Source organism: Poecilia formosa, unplaced genomic scaffold (assembly GCF_000485575.1).
Source record: "Poecilia formosa unplaced genomic scaffold, Poecilia_formosa-5.1.2 Scaffold239, whole genome shotgun sequence".
In the NCBI taxonomy this organism is placed as follows: Eukaryota; Metazoa; Chordata; class Actinopteri; order Cyprinodontiformes; family Poeciliidae; genus Poecilia; species Poecilia formosa.
The window spans coordinates 201909-222976 of NW_006800178.1; the positions used below are offsets into that span (position 1 = coordinate 201909).

A 21068-nucleotide genomic window follows, 5' to 3' on the forward strand; every position below is an offset into this window, starting at 1 on the left:
GTTACACACAGACCTAAATGAGCGTCAGTCCCACCCAGCCGCAGTGCCTCGCTCTCGACTCCGCATCGTGTTTTGGTGTTTGTTCTGCTGTTTGCCACCGCTCAGTCACTTTCTCTAAAGTTCAATAACTAATAAATATCAAAAGGTATTTCTTGTTAATTTCTCATTGTCACGATTACTTCCCTGAGTTCTTAGTTGGTGGCGCTGAAGCTGCTTTTCCATCGATCATATAATTGGACAATTTGACATTTTGAAAATAAATTCATCTGGAAGCCTGCTAATTTAAAAAATATATAAAAAATAGTTTTTTTTTGATAAAAAAAACAAAACAAAAAAAACTTTGGCTCTAGGATGAGGTGCTTTGTTGTCCATATGGAAATTGGTTTATTTTGCAAAACTGCAATGCAAACATTTTATTTGCATTATACAAGTCACATGATCAACAACATGATGTTGCCACTGACACAAACCACAAAGAAGACGACAACAGGAACTAGTTGGAGGATCACAGTGTCGTATGTTTTCTAATGATTTACCGCGTGAACAAGCTTATTCGCGTATGATTTTAATTGCATTTCTCATTTAACAGAAATGGTAATGGTCAGGCACCAGAACCATCCAAACCAGCGCCCCCCAGTGGTGTGTTCTGTCCCAACTCATCTCTCTCTACACAGAAGACTGAAACTTGGCAGACCTGTGTGTATGTGTGTGTGTGTGTGTGTGTGTGTGTGTGTGCGTGCGTGTGTGTGAACCTCCTGTTTACTCAGTTGTCATTGCCAGTAACTTCAGGAATTCCACAAACCGTACAGGTAGGCATCCATCACTAATCTGGTTCTGTTGAGGACGACATACTAAGTAGAAACATGTTTTCTCATGTGGTTGGTATGAACATGGTTTAAAGTCGGCCTTAAATATCATACTGATATAGTGATTCAGTTTTAGTGCAACTAACTTTTTAGCTAGTGGTGTCCACTAGCTAAAAAGTCTGTCATTGGTCTGATCCATGACAACATCAAGTCTGCACCAAGACAGCATGTGGATTGGCTGGTCCACTTGTGTGGTCAGAACCTCTTGGGGATTAACCTGCCCAAGACTGCAGACGTGATGACGGACTTCAGGAGAACGACCCCCCCACCCTGGAGTCTCCTCACTACTCTCAGCAACACGGTGTCCACTGTGGATCGCTTGTGGTTCACAGGAATCAACCTTGCTCTGAAGCTGAGCTGGTCCTCACACAGAAACGGCCTGGAAGCACAGCAGAGACGTCACTTTCTGCGACGACTCACGAAGTGCAACCTACCAAAGGGCATGCTGTGAACTCTTATAAGAGTTTCACTTTGCTGAATTGGTGAAGCACATGAACTTCTTGATGATGATCTAATTTTGTTGAGATGCATCTGTATCTTGGGCTTAAGAGTTGAACTGTAACCCCGGGCTTGATCTGGGGTTACAAAGAGGTGGGGAACCTAGAAAAGAGGTGAGCAAAGACCTTCAAAGTTTTTTATTTTTTAAAATTATTTTTCAGCATAAGTCTTTACATGTGCTGTTCTCACAGTGTGTTTCATTGAAGGTGCATTGTCTCCTAATTCCATTTCCTTTGTAAATAATTCAGGTTCTGTTGTGATTTGGTAGACGTCCGCCAACTGCGCCCCTTCGCTTTAGCCAACTGCAGCCTAAGATTTATACTAAATGAAGACATCGACAGAGTTACTCTCTACTGCATGTAAATGTTAAAAGCAGATAGGCTTTTAGGAGAACCTCATGTGAACAGTTTGGACACATCTCAAGGAATGAAAGGTGCCACCGCGCCAAAGCTGGGGCTCTAAAAACCCCTTACAGCATGTAAAGTTTAAATGATCAGTCCAGCATGTTGTTTGCTAAAGAACAGCAGAACTTCAGAACTTGATGTTAGGTATAACTCTGAAAACTGACTGACAAAGCAGAGACAACACCTTAAATACAGCCAAGAGTAATGAAGACAAAAGAAGGAAAAATGTTTGATTAAGAAAACCTAGAACCTACCCACCAAGACCGTAACCAGTCACTTCCTCTGGCCTGTGCAGCTAGTGGGGCTAAAAGAGCAGAGCTGTGCTGCGATAACTTCATAAGCACCTTGTTTGTCACCTGCATAAATGTCCCCGAGGCCCCAGTAAAGCATCTCTAAGACGGCATAAAATGGTTGCTAAGCAACTGTCACCTGGCAGCAGGCTCTTTTCCTCCAATTAAGGGATCAAACATGCCCCAGAGGAAGCAGAAACCAACAGACGATTCAACTAATTGTGTGCGTCCACACAGATCAAATCATCCGTCTCACAAAGTTTTTACTGAAGTTTTCACGACAAGATCAAACTGCATCCAGAGACGTTTGCCAGGGTTCAAATCAGCGTTTCCAACAACATATTTCTGTTGAGCCAAGTGTCGTATCACTGCAGAAGCTTTTCCAGAGTTTAGAAGAGTTTTCCTCATTCTGACCAGTCCAGTTGGGCTTTGGAGAAACATCCAGGGACGTTCAGTGAGTGTGCTTAGCGTTCATAGCAGCTGACTGCATTTCAGAGGAAGAACAGCATCTGCTGTGTCTTTCTTAAGCTCTCTTAGACTGCTCCTTGGTTCTTGGACAGTTCTTCATTCTTTTTGTGACTCCTTTCTCAGTCAGCTTACAACATGCCCCAGGCTGCTGCTGGTTTTGGTAGAAACGATGTTGACTCTTCCAGATTATGGCTCCCAGCAGCACTCAGTAGCTGCAATACCATTACAAGCAAAACTTTGTCAATATTCTGCTCATGCAAAAAAATTAATTTTGCGATTGCTGTTTCCATCAAAAAACAAATTCAGTTAAAATCACACATAAATGCAGGTTTGTTCACCTGCTAAGTCGCTAAGTCCTCCTACCACTTCCTGTCATCTTTGTCATTTTTGCCAGTAGTAACCCCCAGCTGTTGACCATGTGATGCAAAAAAGTGTTTCATTTGCAGTATTTGAAAATTGAAAATTTCAAAACATACAGCTGAAAAGCCACCTCATCCTAGCGCAAAATCTTTTTTTTTTATCAAAAAACGTGAGTTGTTTTGAAATTGCTGTTTCCATTAAGTAAATTTGTTTTCATAATTCCAGGTTTTGCAACAGAAACGCAAACACTGAAACATTCAAGTTCCAAATGCAACTGCAACCATTTATATCAATTTCTTTTGTTAAAGTAAGAATAATATCTGTGAAGGTCTATTTACTTTTACCAATTATGCCAGCGTGCAATATCTTGTTAACATAACCCTTTTTTAATAGGCCACGGGTTCATATCAGACTAGTTGATGTTGACCTGCACACAGCAGCAGGAATTGTTTCTAAATACTTCCTGGATTTCTCTGGCTCACTGAACATCCAGGTCTCCAGTACTTTAGAAGTTTTTTTCTCCCGAAGAAATGTCAGATAATTTGGCTTGATCTTTTTGTACTCGTTGGTTACTTGACTTGTTATCAGTGGGTGTGAATTTGATCTCACTTTTCTAATTGGAAAAGGAAAAGAAAGTTGCGTTCGAAACTTAGTTTATGTGTTGTTGCACAGCCAAGAATATCACCATTGCTTTTTATGCTTTTCAGAAACATCAACTTATTATCCAGCATACTAAAGTATGAACACATGGGATGATTACGGCACAAACAGAAAATGTGCAGCAGAACTAAAATCTGCCTTACCACTCCCACAGAGAAGTAGTTGTTGATGATGCTGTAAGGGACGGGGTCGCCCTTCTCCTCCTTGTCATCAGGAACGATGTTGATGTTCCAGCGGTCCAGTACCACCTTGGTGCTGTGTTCAATGTTCTTCAAGATTGTCATCAGGTTGCCGCCTTCATAGCCTGCCAGGACAGCCACACAGGGTGAAAGGGAAAGAAAAACACAACTAAATGATAGTCCGGTAGAAAAGCAACACTTGTATAATAATAAAATAAAAATTTGGGCAATGCAAGTACATCAGTCAGTTCAGCAAACTATTGTGAGAACCTAAAAGGTTTGACCCAAGCCATAAATTAACAAAAAAGACAGTACTGACCAATGTCTGAAAACTTTCGAGTTCAAGTAAAAAAAAAAAAATCCAAAAACTTTTTTTATATACATTTATTTATAATTAAACAACCAAGACAGACAAAAAAACAACAAAAAGCAAACAAATAATAGAGTAAAAAATAAATAAATAAATAAGAACAAGACCAAACAGTCAAAACAGTGCCAGCTTACTGAGGTACTGATAAAAGAGGACAAAATATGTGCGCATCAGTCCATACACTTCAATCACACCAATCACTTCTCTCACCAGGTTTTCTAGCATTTAGCAAATAAAAATAATTTTGGTAATTCTATCTAAGCTAAAACAAGAAATGTCTGGCCTGAGTTTACTTCAGACAGTCTTTCTATTCAGTGTCTGTAAATATCTGTTCTTCAAAGCCATTGAGGAAAGGATTTTCTCCTAAATAACCCAGGTTAACGTAGAATTGATTTATTGCTGCAGAATTTGCTAGATGATCTGAAACAAGTAAAAATGGAAGAACTATGTATGGGGGCACATATTTGTTCTTACTTTTCTGATGTTCCTGATGAGGGAAACATTTCCCAGACTGACAGCAGTTTCTAGAAAGGCTTCAGAACACGATTCCAGGAAATGAAAAAGTTGAAAGTGGGAGCTGTTATGGCTAAATTAAAAACTTCACACACACAAAGCACTTGTACTGTAAATTCATTGCCTTGTGTTGATTAATCACAGAACCATGACCTTGTTAAAATATGAAAGCTTGGTGGTGACTACTTTATTGTTGCTGCTGGGAAGATGAGCCCAGCTCTTACTCAGCCTTATGAAAATGTTGTTATTAAGCTTCACAGTTCCAGGGGACTGAGGAGCTCAGCTGAATGGATCATCTTTCAGCAGCTTTCAAGGTTGAAGGCAGATCAGGCTGAGCAGCATGTGAAGATAAGCAGCTAGTTTTTAGTGGAGAAAACAGTGCAGTATGTGTGTGACAGACCTAACCTGGTAGATACGACTGAATTCAGTTCAGTTTATTTAGTATAACACCAATTTACTGCATGCATCATCTCAAAGGACTCACCAAAGAACCCATTTCGTTCCACATTCAGAAATGACTCTAGTTATTAAACAATGCACTTGAGGCAGTAATGCGTTTTCCAGGCACATGGTGCCATTTTATAGCACAATCAAGTAACTACATTACCTTCAGTTGTTATGAAAATGATGTGTATATCAAATACGACTTAAAAACGAACTCCAACATGGAGATATCGCTACATTACAGTAATGACAGAGTCTGAGGAAGTTCTCACCTCCTCCCCAGTGTAAACATCGTGCCAGGTCATTTCCTGTGCCCAGAGGGAGGATGGCCACTGGAGGGTATCTGGTAAAATTAGCCTTATCTGTAACCAGGATGAAGACAAGTCAAACTGTGTTGCGAGTGATGAAAGTAAAACCTTTAAAAAAAAAAAAACAACTAAAGTTACAGTAATTATTTTGTAATTTAATCACCCCTCCATGAATCGACCAGGACTGTAAAAACGATGTAGGCTAAAAGCACACAAAGATAAGGTCGAAACACTGACGGAGCTTCCTGCCCTGATGGATTATTATTCCACAGTGGCAAAACTATTTTAATCTCATCTGTAATGCCAGCAGCAAAAATGAGATTATTGCCTTCAGAGGAGGCCTAATGCTGAACGTTTCCTCTCAAAACACATTGGCATCTTAAGTCCAGAGGTTAGATGTTCAGTACCGATGCAGTCGAGGATCCAGCCCACTGTACCGTCACCTCCGCAGGCCAGCACCCGGAAATCTGGGACATCGTGGAAAAAGTTGAGCCTGGATGGAAAGGAGATCCAGGAGAATTAAGCGAATGCAGGAAACAGGTGGTCCACAAACATACAGTCAGGAGGGGAAAGTTCCCTAATTCTAACCACCAGATGGATTAGGAAAGCTGTTTACAGGTCAATAATCCGTTGATTGTGTTTCTTGAGGGATTTCTAAGCTCTGGATGATCTAATGAAGAAAGGCTGATGTGTGAGTGTGTGTCCTTCACAGGGACCCTTAATGTGTGTGGGGATACAGCTGCCGGCGGAAGCTTCCCTCCTTTTCTCCCTTCTTTATTCAGCCGGCTTTGAGAGGGCCACAGGCCCCTTTCGGACCCTGCGTCCGGCCGGCCGGTCCTGTCCAGAACCGCAGCAGGAAGGAAAGCCTTAAAGGACTCATGACGTGTGTTGCATCAGCTTAGAATAATTCATGTTCATTTAACTTTGAGCTTTTTCAGGTTCAGTGGAATCACTGATGTTTTCCGTTGTGCTGTTGACAAGTGAAGAGGAATAACCTGATAGAAATTCAAGCAAATTAATATCAGCGGTGAGAACGACTTCTAAACCCAAAATCTTTTTATTAAACTCAAAACCGCATATCAGGGGTTACAGTTTGTTTAAAGCAAAACTTTATAACAAGATGTAATTTATTTCATTTAAAAGACAAACCCCACAGCTGTTCCTATTGCTGCAAAAATGATACATATTCACTGTTATAACTATTATATGTAAAATAAAAATAGGTTAAAGCCTGTAGATCAAGTATTTAATGTAATTTTCTTTTTTTTCTTTTCTTTTTTTTTAAATAGACCGTCACTGTCAGTTAGCCGTTCTGATCTGAACAGAGTAAGACGACTGTGGGGAAACTCTCAAAGCGCTGAGTGGCTGTGCACAGCAACGGGTTGGGGATGGGAGGCGTGGCGTTACACCAGCCTGCATACAGGAGCATTTAGCACTGAAACCAGAACTTTAAACCCATAAAGCAGGCTCATCCTGAAGCTGAGATTCTTTCTCTGTTTGCCGTTTGACCTTGTAAAAGACAAAGACCCACACTACACATCCAAAAACAGACAACGGGCTGGCTAGAAGCAAAAAAGAAACGTCAGCAACATAAAAGGTGGAGAGTAAAATGATGACAGTTAGCTCAGCACTCTTAAAGGTGGTGGACAAAAATCTATAGAAAAAAAAAGAAAAAAGAAAACACACCTGTTTCAGTTTAAGATTTCACACATTAGGACAAACTAAAAATCTGACCTTAAGGAGATTCTAAGATCTTTTTAAGTCCACGACGTAATGCTTTCAATGTGCACAAAACCAAAACAAAAACAACAAAAACATCACCTGTCATAGCAGGCAAATAGATGGCATAAGGAACCTGTTCAAAAGATTAAATACTAAGAAAATGTACATAAACGTCTGTATTTGAGTAAAGTTTAAGAAAATAATCTAAAGAATCTATATTGTGGCATTTTAATAAATCACTGTGGTGGGATTTGTGGATAAAAGAGGGAATGTCACGTCTCTAATTTGGCAGCACTTTGGATATTTGACACCAAAACTGAATCAATAATTGTCAATATTGGCTGATAAGAAATGCTTCCATCATGGCATGTTTTCAGTCATATTGGCCAGCCTCGCATTACTGTGAGAGTTTTTCTTGAGGCGCTGCAGCTCTCAGATTTTTGTTTGTTTTTAAGATATTGTTAAAAACTACTCAGGAATGTGAACATTAACTAGATGACTGTGTGTGTGTGTGTGTGTGTGTGTGTGTGTGTGTGTTGTGATTAGAAAGCGACTTGTAGTGTTGTGTTTTCTCTCTTCTATCCATTTTTGTGGAGTCAGGGGAATCAGATGTGAATTAGCTTAACTCTGGTGCAGCACATCAAATGGTGACATTCCTGTTGGAGTTGAACATTGTCACTTTTTAGATTAAATTTCATCATCTTGTGGTCCAACCAGTGACTCCACCAATCAGTGACCAGCAGTGTTCTGTCGTCGTGTTCTCAGTCAGAATTTGGGACCCCAGAGAAGTCGGAGCCGAAAAGGGCCCGTACCACGTGAAGGTTGCGAGTGGAAATGAGTCGAGTCGCGCCGAGCGTGTGCTGCGTGAAAAGGGCCAGTCGACTGGTGACCTGTCCAGGGCGAACATCCAATGATTGATAGAACATCCAAAGTGAAAAAAAGTTAGGTTTTTTTTTATTATTATTTTTGCAGCGTACGTAAACATCCAAAGTTTCCATCTATATATGCTCTGTTCCCAACGATTCCCAATGAATGTTCAGCCCTTATTCATCTTGTCCGACCTGTGAGCATCTATTCATATTTAAACAGCCTATATGTTTATCAGGAGCTTAGCAGTGATTTGGTGCTCAGTCCTACAGAGAGGCCCAGGAAGTTGGAGTGCATTCAGAAGCCGAGTCCTGCCATGTGTGCAGAGTGAATAAGTGCCCTTATTCATGTGAATTGAGGCAAGCTGCCAAAGCAGCAGGGTTACTGACAGAAAGACGTGGTAAAAAAAAACACACACACACACAGTGCCACATTTACAGAGCTGCAGCGGGGCGGTGTAGCAACCACACACTGTTGTTTTTCTCCCAGTCGAAGCCTGAAGCAGCAGCAACAATGACACCTCAGGAGTTTCCAAACTACCCTGACAGGATGAGCTCCTTATGATGAGTCTGTTATCCAACCGATCCCCTCGGTTCAAATTTAATGTCCAACTGGTCGCATTTAAGGATTTACATAAAAAGCTTAGTTTTGTGTGTGTTCATGCGTTGCTGTTCCTGTTGCCTGAATGCTACATAAGGCAAACAGCGCTCTCTCAAGGCCATGCAGAGAACTTGGAGCGAAGCAGAGCGGAGGAGACGGTCAAGTTAAAATGAGCTCCATAACTTCCATTCGGATGAGAAGATTTTTTTTTGAAGGGCAACTTTGTTTACGAAGATTTTATAATGCATAATCCCAGATGCATTAGCGTTTATGTTTGTGGATTTGTGTGGTTTGTGTTTAATTTTGGATATTTCAAACGTCTTCCAGTTCCAGCGTGATGTGTTCTTTACAAAACTAAAGCTTACTGGTCTTCGAGAAAGCAAACTTGCATTATTATGCCATTAGCAATTTGTTACTTGAAAACGGTCTCAAAGACAACAATGTTGTCGTTTAATCGCATCAACTCGCTCTATTGTGACAGGCCTATCCAGAAAGCTATTAATCCCAGATGCATTAGCGTCAACAAAAATCAAAACGGATTTTATGAGCATTAAAAATAACGACTGAGTCCAGAAAGCTAATTGCACTCCCAAAACAAATCACTGAGAATGAGCCAACTCTCACCTCAGAGTCTGCTGAGCCTGTTGCTAGGGAACCCATGGTAACAGTTGTGGAGGGTTGAGCTGGTGACGGGTTAGCGCTCTCTGTCACAGCACAGCTCATTTTCATTTCTATGTGTTGCAGAGCACCACTTCACCCTCGTACAGTAACAACAGCTAGAGAGCGGCCAGTAAGACAGAACGCATGCCCAGGAGAAGCAGAGCAGCTCTACAGACGATGGCACAACCACAGAGACTCCAGGTTAAAGCTGCAGCTTAGAACTGAATTCTACACTGTTAAATTCAAGTCTGACTGACCAAATTTCAGATCCAACAGCAACACTTACATTACCAATTCTTTTGAATTTTGTTGGCCAAATTTTTTTTTTTTTGCATTCTTGACTTGTGATCAGGGGCTGAGCAAAACCATTTCAAGGGCCACAAATGGCCCCCGCGCCACACTTTGGACAGCCCTGCGCCAGTGATGTTGAGTTTTTGTAGATCGTTTTGATGGGAAAAGGAATCCTGCCTTTCCTCACTCTAAGATCATTTCCATCCAGATCTTGGCTCTGCTAGTTGATCTCATCTAACAATAACCCCACATTGATTTAAAAATTCACTAATGACGACAGATGACGGGCAAAGCTTTTATATCCTGAAAGTGTCTTTTATGTCTTTTCAGTGACCACATAATACGTTTCTTACATCGGATTAACTATAATTCTCTTGAACCGCGGTGACATTCCACTCAGTCTTCCAATAACCGATCAGAGTAGCACAGCCCTCATGTCTGATGGCACGTGGATCATTCCAGCACTTTCTCCTGGGGAGCTGCGTGCGTCACCGGGCCGTTCTTCATACACGAGGCTCCAGAGGGCAGTAGCTCTGCTCATTGTGACTGAGAGAGACACCCTTAAGGTGAAGCATTAACAGCCTCTCTGCTATGCGGAGCGGCACCACAATTCATTTCAAAGTACACCATGTGCTCCGCTCTCGCATATGCACACGTCTCTGTGCGCGCCAAGAGGTAAAAATCTATCCGACGGCGGTAACACGGCGTTCCGCTTCAACCTACTGCAGATTAGTCTGACCTGACGGAGCGAGGAGGGAACAGAACTGGAGATTCAGCACTCGCCTCCTGCGTCTCACTCAATACACAATATAACCTTCAGATGAAAAGGAGTTTTGTTTCTTTTTTCCCTACTAATTGTTAGAAAGCTGACTTTAGTTATTTCTTGATTTGCTTGCGTTAAACACATCTGAGCCACAAGGCAGCAAAATCAGTTCCTTCAGCAGATTTGAGTTATAAGCAAAAGTTTGCGACGGTGCAGTAAGGCCACTGTGAATAGAAAACAAAAAGTAAAAAAGAAATTTCAGCCAAAAAACTCAGAGACTTTGACATTCATCTCAGACACTTGCTAGAAAAAAAAACCCGTCTGAAATTTCTGAATTTCAAAAGTTGAACTTTTTTTTTCTAGAAAAACTTCTGAGATTATTCCCAAAATTTCTGAGATCGTTTGGTTTAAATCGACTCCTCCTTTTTTTTTTTTCTATCCACAATGGCCTTACTACGCTGTAGTAAACATAAACCAGCAATGAACAGGCAGCAATGTAAAGTCGACTGCAGCAGACTCACCCGTTCATGGGGCCTCCGTGCTCCAGTGTGTACACCTGTCGGGGGTTCAGCAGGTACCGGAACTTTCTGAAGACACTGGAAGAAAACCACAACATGAAGGAAGGTGGATTAAGACTTCTGAACACAAATATCAGCTCAGACGTAAATGACTGGGTTAATATTCAATTACAGGAAGCTGGTTGGATGCATTTTGCGAACTGTTGGACGTGCAACATTTCGTTGCCATCAGATGCTGCAGTGAATTTTATTGTAGATTTAATGATGAAGTGAAGGACTGACATTAATACATTCATAGCTTAGCAGAAGTGCGTAGTAACTAGCTACATTTACTCAGTTATGTTTACTTGGGTAACTTTCTGGAGGGGGGCTGATTACTTTTAGGAGTAATCGCAGTAGTAGTTTTTACTTTTACTCAATTAATATTAATATCACTCTGTGTTTCTACACCAGCTTTGTTCCTCTAACGTTGTTTTCTGTCTGCTGAGCCGTTCGTTCCATTTGCAGATCAATAAAACACAGTAAACATGACATAATGTCACCGGAGGTACAATACTCTGTTCCTACACACACACACACACATCACATGTGGAAAAGTATTAGTTTCACAAGTTTTATTTAGAAAGAAAAAAAAAAGATTTGAAAAGTTCTTCTGCCTGAATTTATTTTACTGTTATATAATGTATGAATTATTTCATCAACAGTCCCTAAAATAACAGCATTTGTGCACTAAAGTGACATTTTCTCCATCTGATGACGTCTTCTGTTACTCGGTACTTAAGTAGCCAATTTACAAAATACTTTTTTCACCCCTCCACCACTATACATAACAGTTGTTCAGTTTCCAGCAAAACCTGATGGTGTGCGTTACGACTGAACACCTCAACTACGGTGTCTTTTCTTGTTTATCAAGAGATCACACAAAGTTATTAGCATCATGTACATCCCGCATAGTTACACAACTTCGCTGACTTTCTTTTTTTTTTTACATGTAGAAAACCATACAAACGAGAACAGAGAGAATAAAAAGAAGAAAAAGAAAAAAAAAAGGGTGGATAGGGAAGAGGCTAAAAGTAATAGTATTTTATCTATCTTTTTAAGTTAGTGACATGGTGATTAATTAAATTATCCTACACATTCAGAAGGTAACTTTAGTCTCTTTTGACCAAACGGTATTGTTTCATAAGTCTGGTGCTTCGTTCGGAACGCTGCCAACCTCATTTGCGTTTCCCTGTTTCACTTCAGGTAAATGAAGCATTCCTCCTTCACCAGCCCAGCAGGCTGTACAATGTGCCACACGTTTATCACTCCTGCTGTATCACTGCACTGGACTGTAATTAATGTCAGTTCATTAATTAGATGCCATTCATTCGAGTGCTGGAAGGTGAACTTTGACCCCTCTCTCAGGTGTTCTGCAGGCTCTGAAAGGTTTTCTTCCAGGAAAACTATTATGACTTAAACTGCCGTTATTTATTATGGTCTGCTCCCAGTGACAAATGATTCAGTGTGTTGCTCTGTAGGTTTTCTTTTTTTTCTTTCTTTCTGAGATTTCCTGTTAATATTTTTTTTTTCCTAAAGGGCAAGCACTTATTTAAATGTCATGAAAATTTCACAGATAATAATAGAACAGCTGTTGTTCTGGTAAATCTCTTTTACTCTTATTTGCCCATTGATAGAGAATAATTGGCTTTCTCGTTGTACAGTAAGAAAAAGTGTGTTGCCGGGCAACACGCCTGCTAGAAAGAAAAGCAGCAGGTTCTGATTGGTCGTGATTGCTGGGAGCTATGTGGCAAATGACGCGAGAATAAAAGCCTTTATTTCCAGCACTCCACCTTTAAATGACGGCATTCAGAGCCGCAGCAGGGCGGAGCGGCTGCGACGCGGTCTGGGAGGAAAACCTTTGATGTGACCTTGTAGCACACAGATTCATGACCTTTCTGGACCAAAATACATCGACATCGATCCATCTGAGGCACAAGCAATGGCAAACTTGGCAAGCGAAACAAAACGGCTAATCGTAGCTGGAAGGTCTAACATGAAACCTGTTAGATATATTTTTTTAAAAGTTCTTAAAGTGACACATCAGCTGGGCTTGATTTCACCTCTGAAAATACTTTCTAAAGGCACAAGTTGCTCTCCTCCTCATAGCCAAGTAGCATGTCTCTGTCGCTGCCGCACAGGTAAAACCGGCATGAGCATTTTAGCCCTCGTGTTGTGTTTAAAGACGGCTCGGAAAAACACGCTACGACACATTAATAGCGGATTGAATAGTTGTAACGGCTGAAAAAAGTGCGAGGAACAGAGCCGCTACTGTATCAAATCAAGATAGGAAGAATAGAAAGTTGGCCACTCTGACGTAAAAATAAAAAATTCTAATAAAGTTTCCAGTCAGGGGGGGAGGCGGGGGCACGGCTCACTCTGTGGGTGGGCAGAGTGAGCCGCCCACAGAGTGAGCACCCCCCACCCCCATCAAATTTCAAACCAATTAGCCACACTTTCCTTCAAACGGTAACCATTAGCTAGCCTCTCTCTGTCAGCACGTGTGCTGCATATTTCACATGTTAACATGTTTTAACAATCCACTTGTGGAGCTTTTGTCATTTATTTATGGTACATATTTTTATTTCATTGTCATAATTTGGTGGAATTAAGTTAATGAAATTCATTATTTATTTTATTTTATTTATTACATTTATTATTTATTATTCTTTATAGTTATTATTTACGTTACAGGCTTCTTTTTTTTTGTCAAATTAGCCAAATTTTGTTGAATATAATTGTAACGGTAGTAGTAGAAATGGAAAAAACATCCAACACTGCAAAAACACTAAATCTTACCGAGTATTTATGATTCAGCTTCTAGTGCAAATATCTTAGTACACTTCAAATAAAACAAAACAAGCTGACAATTAATTTTTCAGCAAGACACAGGACATTGTTTTAAGCCAATAATTCCTTAATAAGAATAAAAAAGTATTAGTTCCATCGGCAGATTATTTCACTTATAACATGGAAAACATGCCTTGTTACAGGTTCAGTAATCTGCCAGTGCAACAAATGCTTTCTCATCTATATTAAGGAATTATTGGCTTGAAACAATCTCCTACATCTTCCTGAAAAGTTGCTTGTAAGTTAGTTTGGTCTTATTTCAAGTGTCATAAGATATTTGCACTAGAAACTAGACAAAGATGACTTGGTAAGATTTTGTGTTTTTGTGGTGAAAGCGTTATGCACTGTGCCAGTGATCACCTATAAACTGACACGTTAGATTTGGAAACATGGCCGCCGGCGATGAGGTCAAACTCACCGCTCCCCCTGCCTCCCTCCACTCTTAGGGTTGACCAGGACCAGGAGGGGGTGTGTTCCTGGGAGAGGGGTGATCTGCAAGCAGGAAACACACACTCTGCTGTTTAACCTGCTACCTGTCTTAAACCAAGCGCTGCACACCAGTGTTGAGATCAGTACCTGCAGTGTCTGTCTGTCTACAGGAGGGAACTTAAATGTCTTGCTGGCGTCGTCAGGGCTGGTGTTGGGAGTGGACTCACCCTCCCCGCGCTTCGCTGTGGAATGACGATCCTGTGGAGAACAGAAGAGCAAGTAATTTAGGAGGAAATAGTAAATGGGTCAGCAGGTGCCCGAGTCGTGATTTAAGGCATGAAATCTCCAATGATGAGATAAACAGCATGCATATAATCAATGTGTCGCTGTTGGAGGGGATGGAGGAGGTTTGACAGCAGAGTCCAGATATAGAGTCAACGGCCAGCGTGAAATGGCAGGCAGGTGGTCACAAGTTTCATCCTGAGATGTTTGAGGAAAGTTGTGATAACTGCAGCTGTTTAACGCTGCTGAGGCATTCACTTTGAACTCACACCATTGAACGGACTGGCACAGACCATGCTGCTGATTTTAATTTCTATGACTCCTTTCCCGTTGGTTTGTATGAATGTACTGAAAGGCCACACTGGTCTAAAGTACGAGAGTAGTTAGATACTCTGAACTGAAAAAAAAAAAAAAAGGATTTTTGAACTAACTTTAAAGAAATACTCTAATTTGCTACAACTAAGCGTATTTTGCTTATGCTTTGACCGATTTGACCTTTAATCTAATCAGAATTATACTGGGAAGAAAGTCCTGTAGGAGATAGTGACGGGAGCTGGAAAGGAGCTTGGAGTGTCTCCTCACACTCTCCTGATTTCTCTACACTGAAAACAGGAGGTCCAAACTTAAAAAATTAAGTCAATTTGTAACAAGTAATCAAACCAAGTTCATCCAAGTAAATATGAGTTCATTAAGTTGTCATGTTAAACAAATGTAAATAAATTTAATCTGACTAACTTGATTACATGTAACAAATTGACCCACATGTTTTTAAAAGTTGGAGCTCAGATCTCTTTCTTCAGTGTATCATCTGAGTTTTGAACTCTTATTAGTATTTTCTATTTGTCAAATATTTGTTCTCTGTTTTTGGTAAACAACATGACCTGAATTGTGAATTAGTCACCACAGACCAAAATTGCAAATTTAGTTTTACAGCGCCCCCGCTGGGGAGAATATGAAACAGTCACATTATTCTAGGCTGTTCGTACGTTTTTTTTGTTTTTGTTTTTTTGTTTTGTTTTTTGTTTTATTATTATTTTATTTATTTATTTATTTTAGACTTCTGGACTTGAGTTCAGATATTTATTTATTTATTTACTTTTCATGAGGAAACCAGAATCTGCCCCTGATAAACACATGTTCATATTTTACCGTGTTTGGCTCTGCAGCAACAGCTAAAGTTTTTCTATCCCTCCTTTCATGATGTACGGCGGAACGGTTCTCACCAGCACCGCCGGACAGATGTATGATGGCAGCAGGATGTGGTCCTTCAGGGTCCCTCCGTCACACTCAGCCTTCATAGAAGACGCACACTTGTTATGGTACTGCAGTGGACAAGAGAAGGAGAACCATAAGGACTGTAGGCGTCTTCCATCTGACACTCTGCGTTAAGTCATTCAGCCATACAGTGACAGCATGGCTGCTCGGTTTATCGGCCATGGAGGGTCGACGGAAACGCTCTGCGCACCACGCTGAAGCAGGAGCAGGTGTCGGGATCGCTTGGTCGAAACTTTTACATCACATCACAGACAACAGTGTCACCTAGTGGAACCAGAACGCAATGACGCATATGAAACGTGAAGGTAGAGTTAGGTAGAGTTAACGTAGTAATAAGTGTGTGTGAGGGGAGGAGGTGTTTTTTTTTTTTTACTTTGTTTTAGACATAGCTAAATAAAGTCAATTTATTTGCTGAAAATGACGATGAGCTCAATGACTCTGGTATGACCCTGCTACCCTGTCTCTATGTCTGAAAATAGCTCATAAACTGAGCTCCTCAGAATTTACTGCCACTGTTACATCATCCAGCTGTACATCATGGTGGAGCCGCGGTCCTGCGCTGCGGCTCAGTGGACTCTCCTCTCGGCACTAAATTCTCTCCAGCAGTTTTTCAGTTTAATTAATGTACAAATGAGCTAAGAATACTCTGCCAGTACTAGTTAAGCAGACTCCTCGTTATCTTCATTTGAATTATTAGGCAATATCGGTACCAAAAACCACCATTAAAGAACATTAGTGAAGTTTTCCTCATGAAACCAACAAGTTTAAATTTGAATTTGAACCACGGCTAAGTGAATGGCAGGGGTAGCGCTGTTTGCAGTTTGCTACAAACCATACAGGGCACACAGAAGAAGAAAGACCAAAAATCTGCAAAATCTATGGAGACCCAGGTATCTCCTAAGTCTGACCATAAGGACTTCTCTCCGTTTTTATTATTATTATCATGTTAAATACAGAAACAAATTCTAGATTAAAATGTCATGGTTTGCGTTTTTTTTTCCTCGTAGAATTTTTTTTTTTTAACTGAAGGGGTGTATAAGAAACATGTGATGTGCAAAATTTTATCAATTATATTTAGTATTTTTGACTAAAAATGTATTTCCTTCCTTATTGACAATAAACAATATTTATGTATGTATTTATTTATTTTTTCCCTGACATAAACTGAAAATGACCAATACCTGTTGTACTGCTTTCTTAAGAAATACTCTGTATACAGAGTATGTGTCATTGCATCCTGGTTCCACTATACAGAAATACTCTGTATACAGAGTTTTACTTAAGAAGTACTCTGTATTTCTTAGGGAAGAAATACAGATGGTGGTAGTTGGTGTAATGATACTTGCTATAAGAGCCATGAGATCAAGGCATATTCATATGTTATAATGACCTAGTCAAAGTTTAGACTGTCCTGTGTGTGCCTCTGGGTCTTCTCTTGTTGTCGTTATATCAGTCTGTAGACTGTTTGGTCTGCTCTGGATTCCCAGAACCAAACATGGAGAAACATCGTTCAGTTTTTATGCTCTGACACGAACTTCCAGAAAATTGCAAAACTGCTGAAACACGGGAGTTTTTCTAATTAAAGACTAAAAACCCCATTTGTTTAGAGCCATCTTTGATTGATGAATAACAACATGATAAAATATCCCCTGTGTTTCAATCCTTACGTTTCCACTGCAATGTAATCATTTTTACTCATTTGTTATTTTATTTTCTTTGTAATCATGTGAGGCAGTTTGTTTGGGGTGGTAGCACGATAAAGTATGATATTGCTAAAGGTGGATAACTCATTTTCCGTACTCTAAATAAGCAGTTTTGCTTTTGGTATTACACACATACCTTTAATGTTAACGATACTCCAAAATTTCCACTAATTTCTGTTACATTGCATCTGTAGTTGCTTCTATCTGCCTCTGGGGGGCAGTGGTCATGGTCCTGTTTATCTATTTACGCCTGTGTTAGAGTAGAACGTGGCGGTTGAAGTGCGGCATGGTGGGCGACTCACCGTGGCCTGACACCAGACACAGTGCAGGCCCGTCAGGGTCTGGTAGCCCTTGATGTTCCTGAAACAGCGCTCGCACTTCGACGGAGAGTTCCCCTCTATCCAGACATGCTGCATGACCTGGAGGAGAGCAGAGGCAGTCACATGACGACTCGTTGAAAGCTATTTTAGAGCAAATTTTATGATTTCAGGACTCACTGCATTTTTGGAACCATGTGGAAGCTGTTTATGTATGGAAGCTGAGTTGATATTATACAGTTTCAATAAATCCAAACTTGGCAAAGTACTGCTATAATTACCCATCTGATGATGAAGACATTTTCTCTCTAGCTCTCGTTGAAGGCAGACGCTTTTTCCTCTGCTCCTCTCCCTTCCCATTCTCTCCCTGCTTGCTCTGTTTTTTGTTGCTTTTTTTTGGAGCCTTTCTTTGCACATCCTCTGAATCTACAAATTGTGGATCTGGCCAACCGGTCTGTTAATGCAATTGATCAAATTTTCTCAACGAGAAGACTGGGCACAGGAGAGCCCTCTTGTCCCGCGGGGGGGACATACACGGTGGGATTCACCCTGGATTTATTCATGATAACAGGATTTCTGCTGTTTGGAGCTTGTGGATACCTGGCTTATCGACAAATTTGTTATGGATTTGGCCGAACTAGTGAACACTCAGGGACAGAGATGCAGGTTGAATGCGAGTCTTGCTGAGACTGCAGCTCAGCTGAGGACTCTAAAACTCACCAAAGGGATGGAATCGATCTTGGAGAAGTTGCTAGTTTCGGTTTAGTGGAACGGCCAAACTAATTTGGATGATTGGGATGAACTATAAGAGACATACCGGTTAAAGACTCTAGGACAGACAGAAATTTTAAGTCTACCCGATCTAATAAGAATTTGTTATTCTGAATCTGGTTCCCCATTGCCTTGGCATCTACCTCAAATATCCTGGAGTTTATGTAGACAAACTGCTCCTTCCCATCTCCTCACCCCTCCCAAAGTCACCCGTGGAATCTTATAGCTGAACTCTTAAGGACTCGCTCTTGATATTTCCACCTTTATCAGAGACTTGTTTGGGAGAACAAGCTGTGAGAGACATGGGCTAATCTGCAAACACGTCATAGTTACAGACAAACAAACACTCCTTGACCTCAACGTCTTTGCCAGCATGTTTTTGTCTTGCTATATGTGCCATATCCTACCCAATGTTTTCTGTTCATCCTACTTATCAGTTACTTTTTAGATTATTACTTGTTAGAAACTGTGGTGTACTCACTTTTAACCCATAAAAAGAATTAGAACAAACTTGGAATCCAGAGACTCTAGTTTATTAGTCACTCTGTAGCTTATTTTTTGGAAACTGTAGAGTACTCACTATTTAGACCAATATTATACTTCTTAGATTGATTTTTAGATTATTATGCAGACACTCCTGTTACTGCAATCCAGAAAAGGAATTAGAACAAACTTAGAATCCAGAAAAACTTCTTCCAGAACAGGAACATTTAGTTTTCATTATTACTTAGAAACTGTGGAGTACTCATTACTTTTACAAATTAAGAGCAGACTTAGAAAGTCCAGAGAATACTGGATTAAAAATTTAAAAATTAATGCACGTTTAACAATGGAAATGGAGACGTTTTAAAATATCCAAAATAAACAACAGAAAAAAACTAATGAATTACGAACCCTTCAAAAAAAAAGGGACAAGTTGAGACCAAAACACCAGACTGAAGACTTTTATCATCCAGTTTTTGGTAGAAAGAGAAAAACGGTACATCATGCCAATGAAAATGATTGAACTCGTTTTAATTTATCTTGCGATCAATTGATTTACTGTTTATTGTGATAGGCCTATACACCACTTGAAGGGGCAGTGTTCGGTGGCAATGCCCACTTACATTAGCCTGGCGAAAACATTCAATATTTGGAAGTGTGGCCAACACATATTGAATGGCTTTGTTCACTTCCTCTGCTGCTATCACCAAACTACAACCACGGCAGACTACTATTCCATCATCGCTCGCGGCTTCTCCTTCTGTTCGCTGATCGACCCGGTAGAAATTCTACTGCAGGAATCCAAGTCAATGGGAGAAATCCCAGATGGAGGACTGAAAGGAGATAAGAATCGAGTGGAATTGCATAGGAAGGCAGTGGCCAGGCCACACTGGTATAGATTCAGCTACTGGCTATGCTATCAACCACAACTGACAGCAACGCTGTTGAACTTAATGTCCCAGAAACAACATGATTCAGAAACGTCTGCGACCCAGGACCTTGAGAAAGAGGTCAGAGTTGAACCATCAGAACATTGTGTTTGCACTTACACTGGTGTGCTTGCGGGACTTGGCGTAGGTGCTGATGCAGGCGGCGATGTTTTTGGACACGCAGCGTTCGTGTACGGTGTACTTGCATGCTGCAGGACGACAAGAAGCCGCTGCATTAACCAGGGATCGCTCTTCACAAACACAGATCCAACATGGCTGGGAGGTAATTTCGTTTACAGCTGACCACATTAGCAATCAGTTCAGACAGTAAGTGAGTGCATGCATTCATAGGCCCTAGGGGCACTGCCTGGGAAACTCAATAATGAAAATACACATAATCACATTGCTGATCCTTCTCTAATGACGGTTGCAAGGACGCATAATTGAAAGCAACAGTGAGTCAAAAGCATTTAGGCACAAAGCATAAAATACTTCGAATTACGCTGGCTAGAGGAAGTGAAGGAGATAAAGATGGAGGAGGAGATAAAGAGAGGAAGAAGATAAGAGGCAGCGGGAGACGCAGACAGACAGTGACGGGGAGAGAGAGGAGGCTCACTGGAGCAGCAGAGGCCCTGCTTGCGGACGCCCAGCAGCATGGCGTGGCAGTAGTTACAGAAGGCTGGTTTGTTGAAGTGCTTCAGACGCCAAACATGCTGCCCGTCCTCCTGCACGTTCTGCCATATCACAGCAGAACACAGAATCATTTCAGCTCCTTCTCCAGACATTCAACACCATCATGTAACATCTGGTCGAGATGAACAGAGACTCTAAAGCCAACAGGACGCAAGTCATCACTTCAACATTTTCTTCTCATTTAGCAGAGCGCAAATCTGGGAGAATCGACGCTGACAAAACGGTTGACTCGTTTTAGAGGTTTTACATCCCAGACGGCAAAAGGCTGACAATGGTTGATAAATCTGTAGTAAATGTTGTATTGTTTTATGTCTTTTTTATTGAACATACCGCGTCCATGCCCAGCAGGACAAGTAAAGGGATGGTGGTGAGGCCTCCTCTAATCCACTCCTCCAGTGTGACGGTGCCGTCCCGGTTAAGGTCGATCTCCTTCATCATCTCCTTTAGGATCTGAAACAAGCATGGATGGATGGATGGATGTTATAATGCTAGGATAATGACCATTTTAACAACTAT

The 21068-nt window shown here is 40.9% G+C and overlaps 1 protein-coding gene and 1 long non-coding RNA gene across 6 annotated transcripts in view; one reads left to right on the forward strand and one right to left on the reverse strand.

Annotated features, from left to right (window-relative positions):
* Positions 1-21068, reverse strand: part of dgkg (diacylglycerol kinase, gamma) — a 122806-nt gene that overhangs the window by 50329 nt on the left and 51409 nt on the right. For all 5 annotated transcript variants that reach the window (XM_016680293.1, XM_016680291.1, XM_016680294.1 and 2 more), the window contains 11 exons: positions 20883-21002; positions 20476-20593; positions 19980-20068; positions 17662-17778; positions 15605-15703; positions 14247-14357; positions 14089-14162; positions 10785-10859; positions 5768-5853; positions 5325-5414; positions 3690-3850 (listed from right to left, as the gene is read on the reverse strand). In XM_016680293.1, coding sequence (XP_016535779.1) covers positions 3690-3850; positions 5325-5414; positions 5768-5853; positions 10785-10859; positions 14089-14162; positions 14247-14357; positions 15605-15703; positions 17662-17778; positions 19980-20068; positions 20476-20593; positions 20883-21002 — 1140 coding nt within the window. The remainder of the gene's footprint in view (positions 1-3689; positions 3851-5324; positions 5415-5767; positions 5854-10784; positions 10860-14088; positions 14163-14246; positions 14358-15604; positions 15704-17661; positions 17779-19979; positions 20069-20475; positions 20594-20882; positions 21003-21068) is intronic.
* LOC107838316 (uncharacterized) overlaps positions 18541-21068 on the forward strand; it is a 3139-nt gene continuing 611 nt past the window's right edge. The window contains exons 1-2 of the long non-coding RNA XR_001664379.1: positions 18541-18551; positions 19909-19912. This is a non-coding gene — a long non-coding RNA (uncharacterized LOC107838316). The remainder of the gene's footprint in view (positions 18552-19908; positions 19913-21068) is intronic.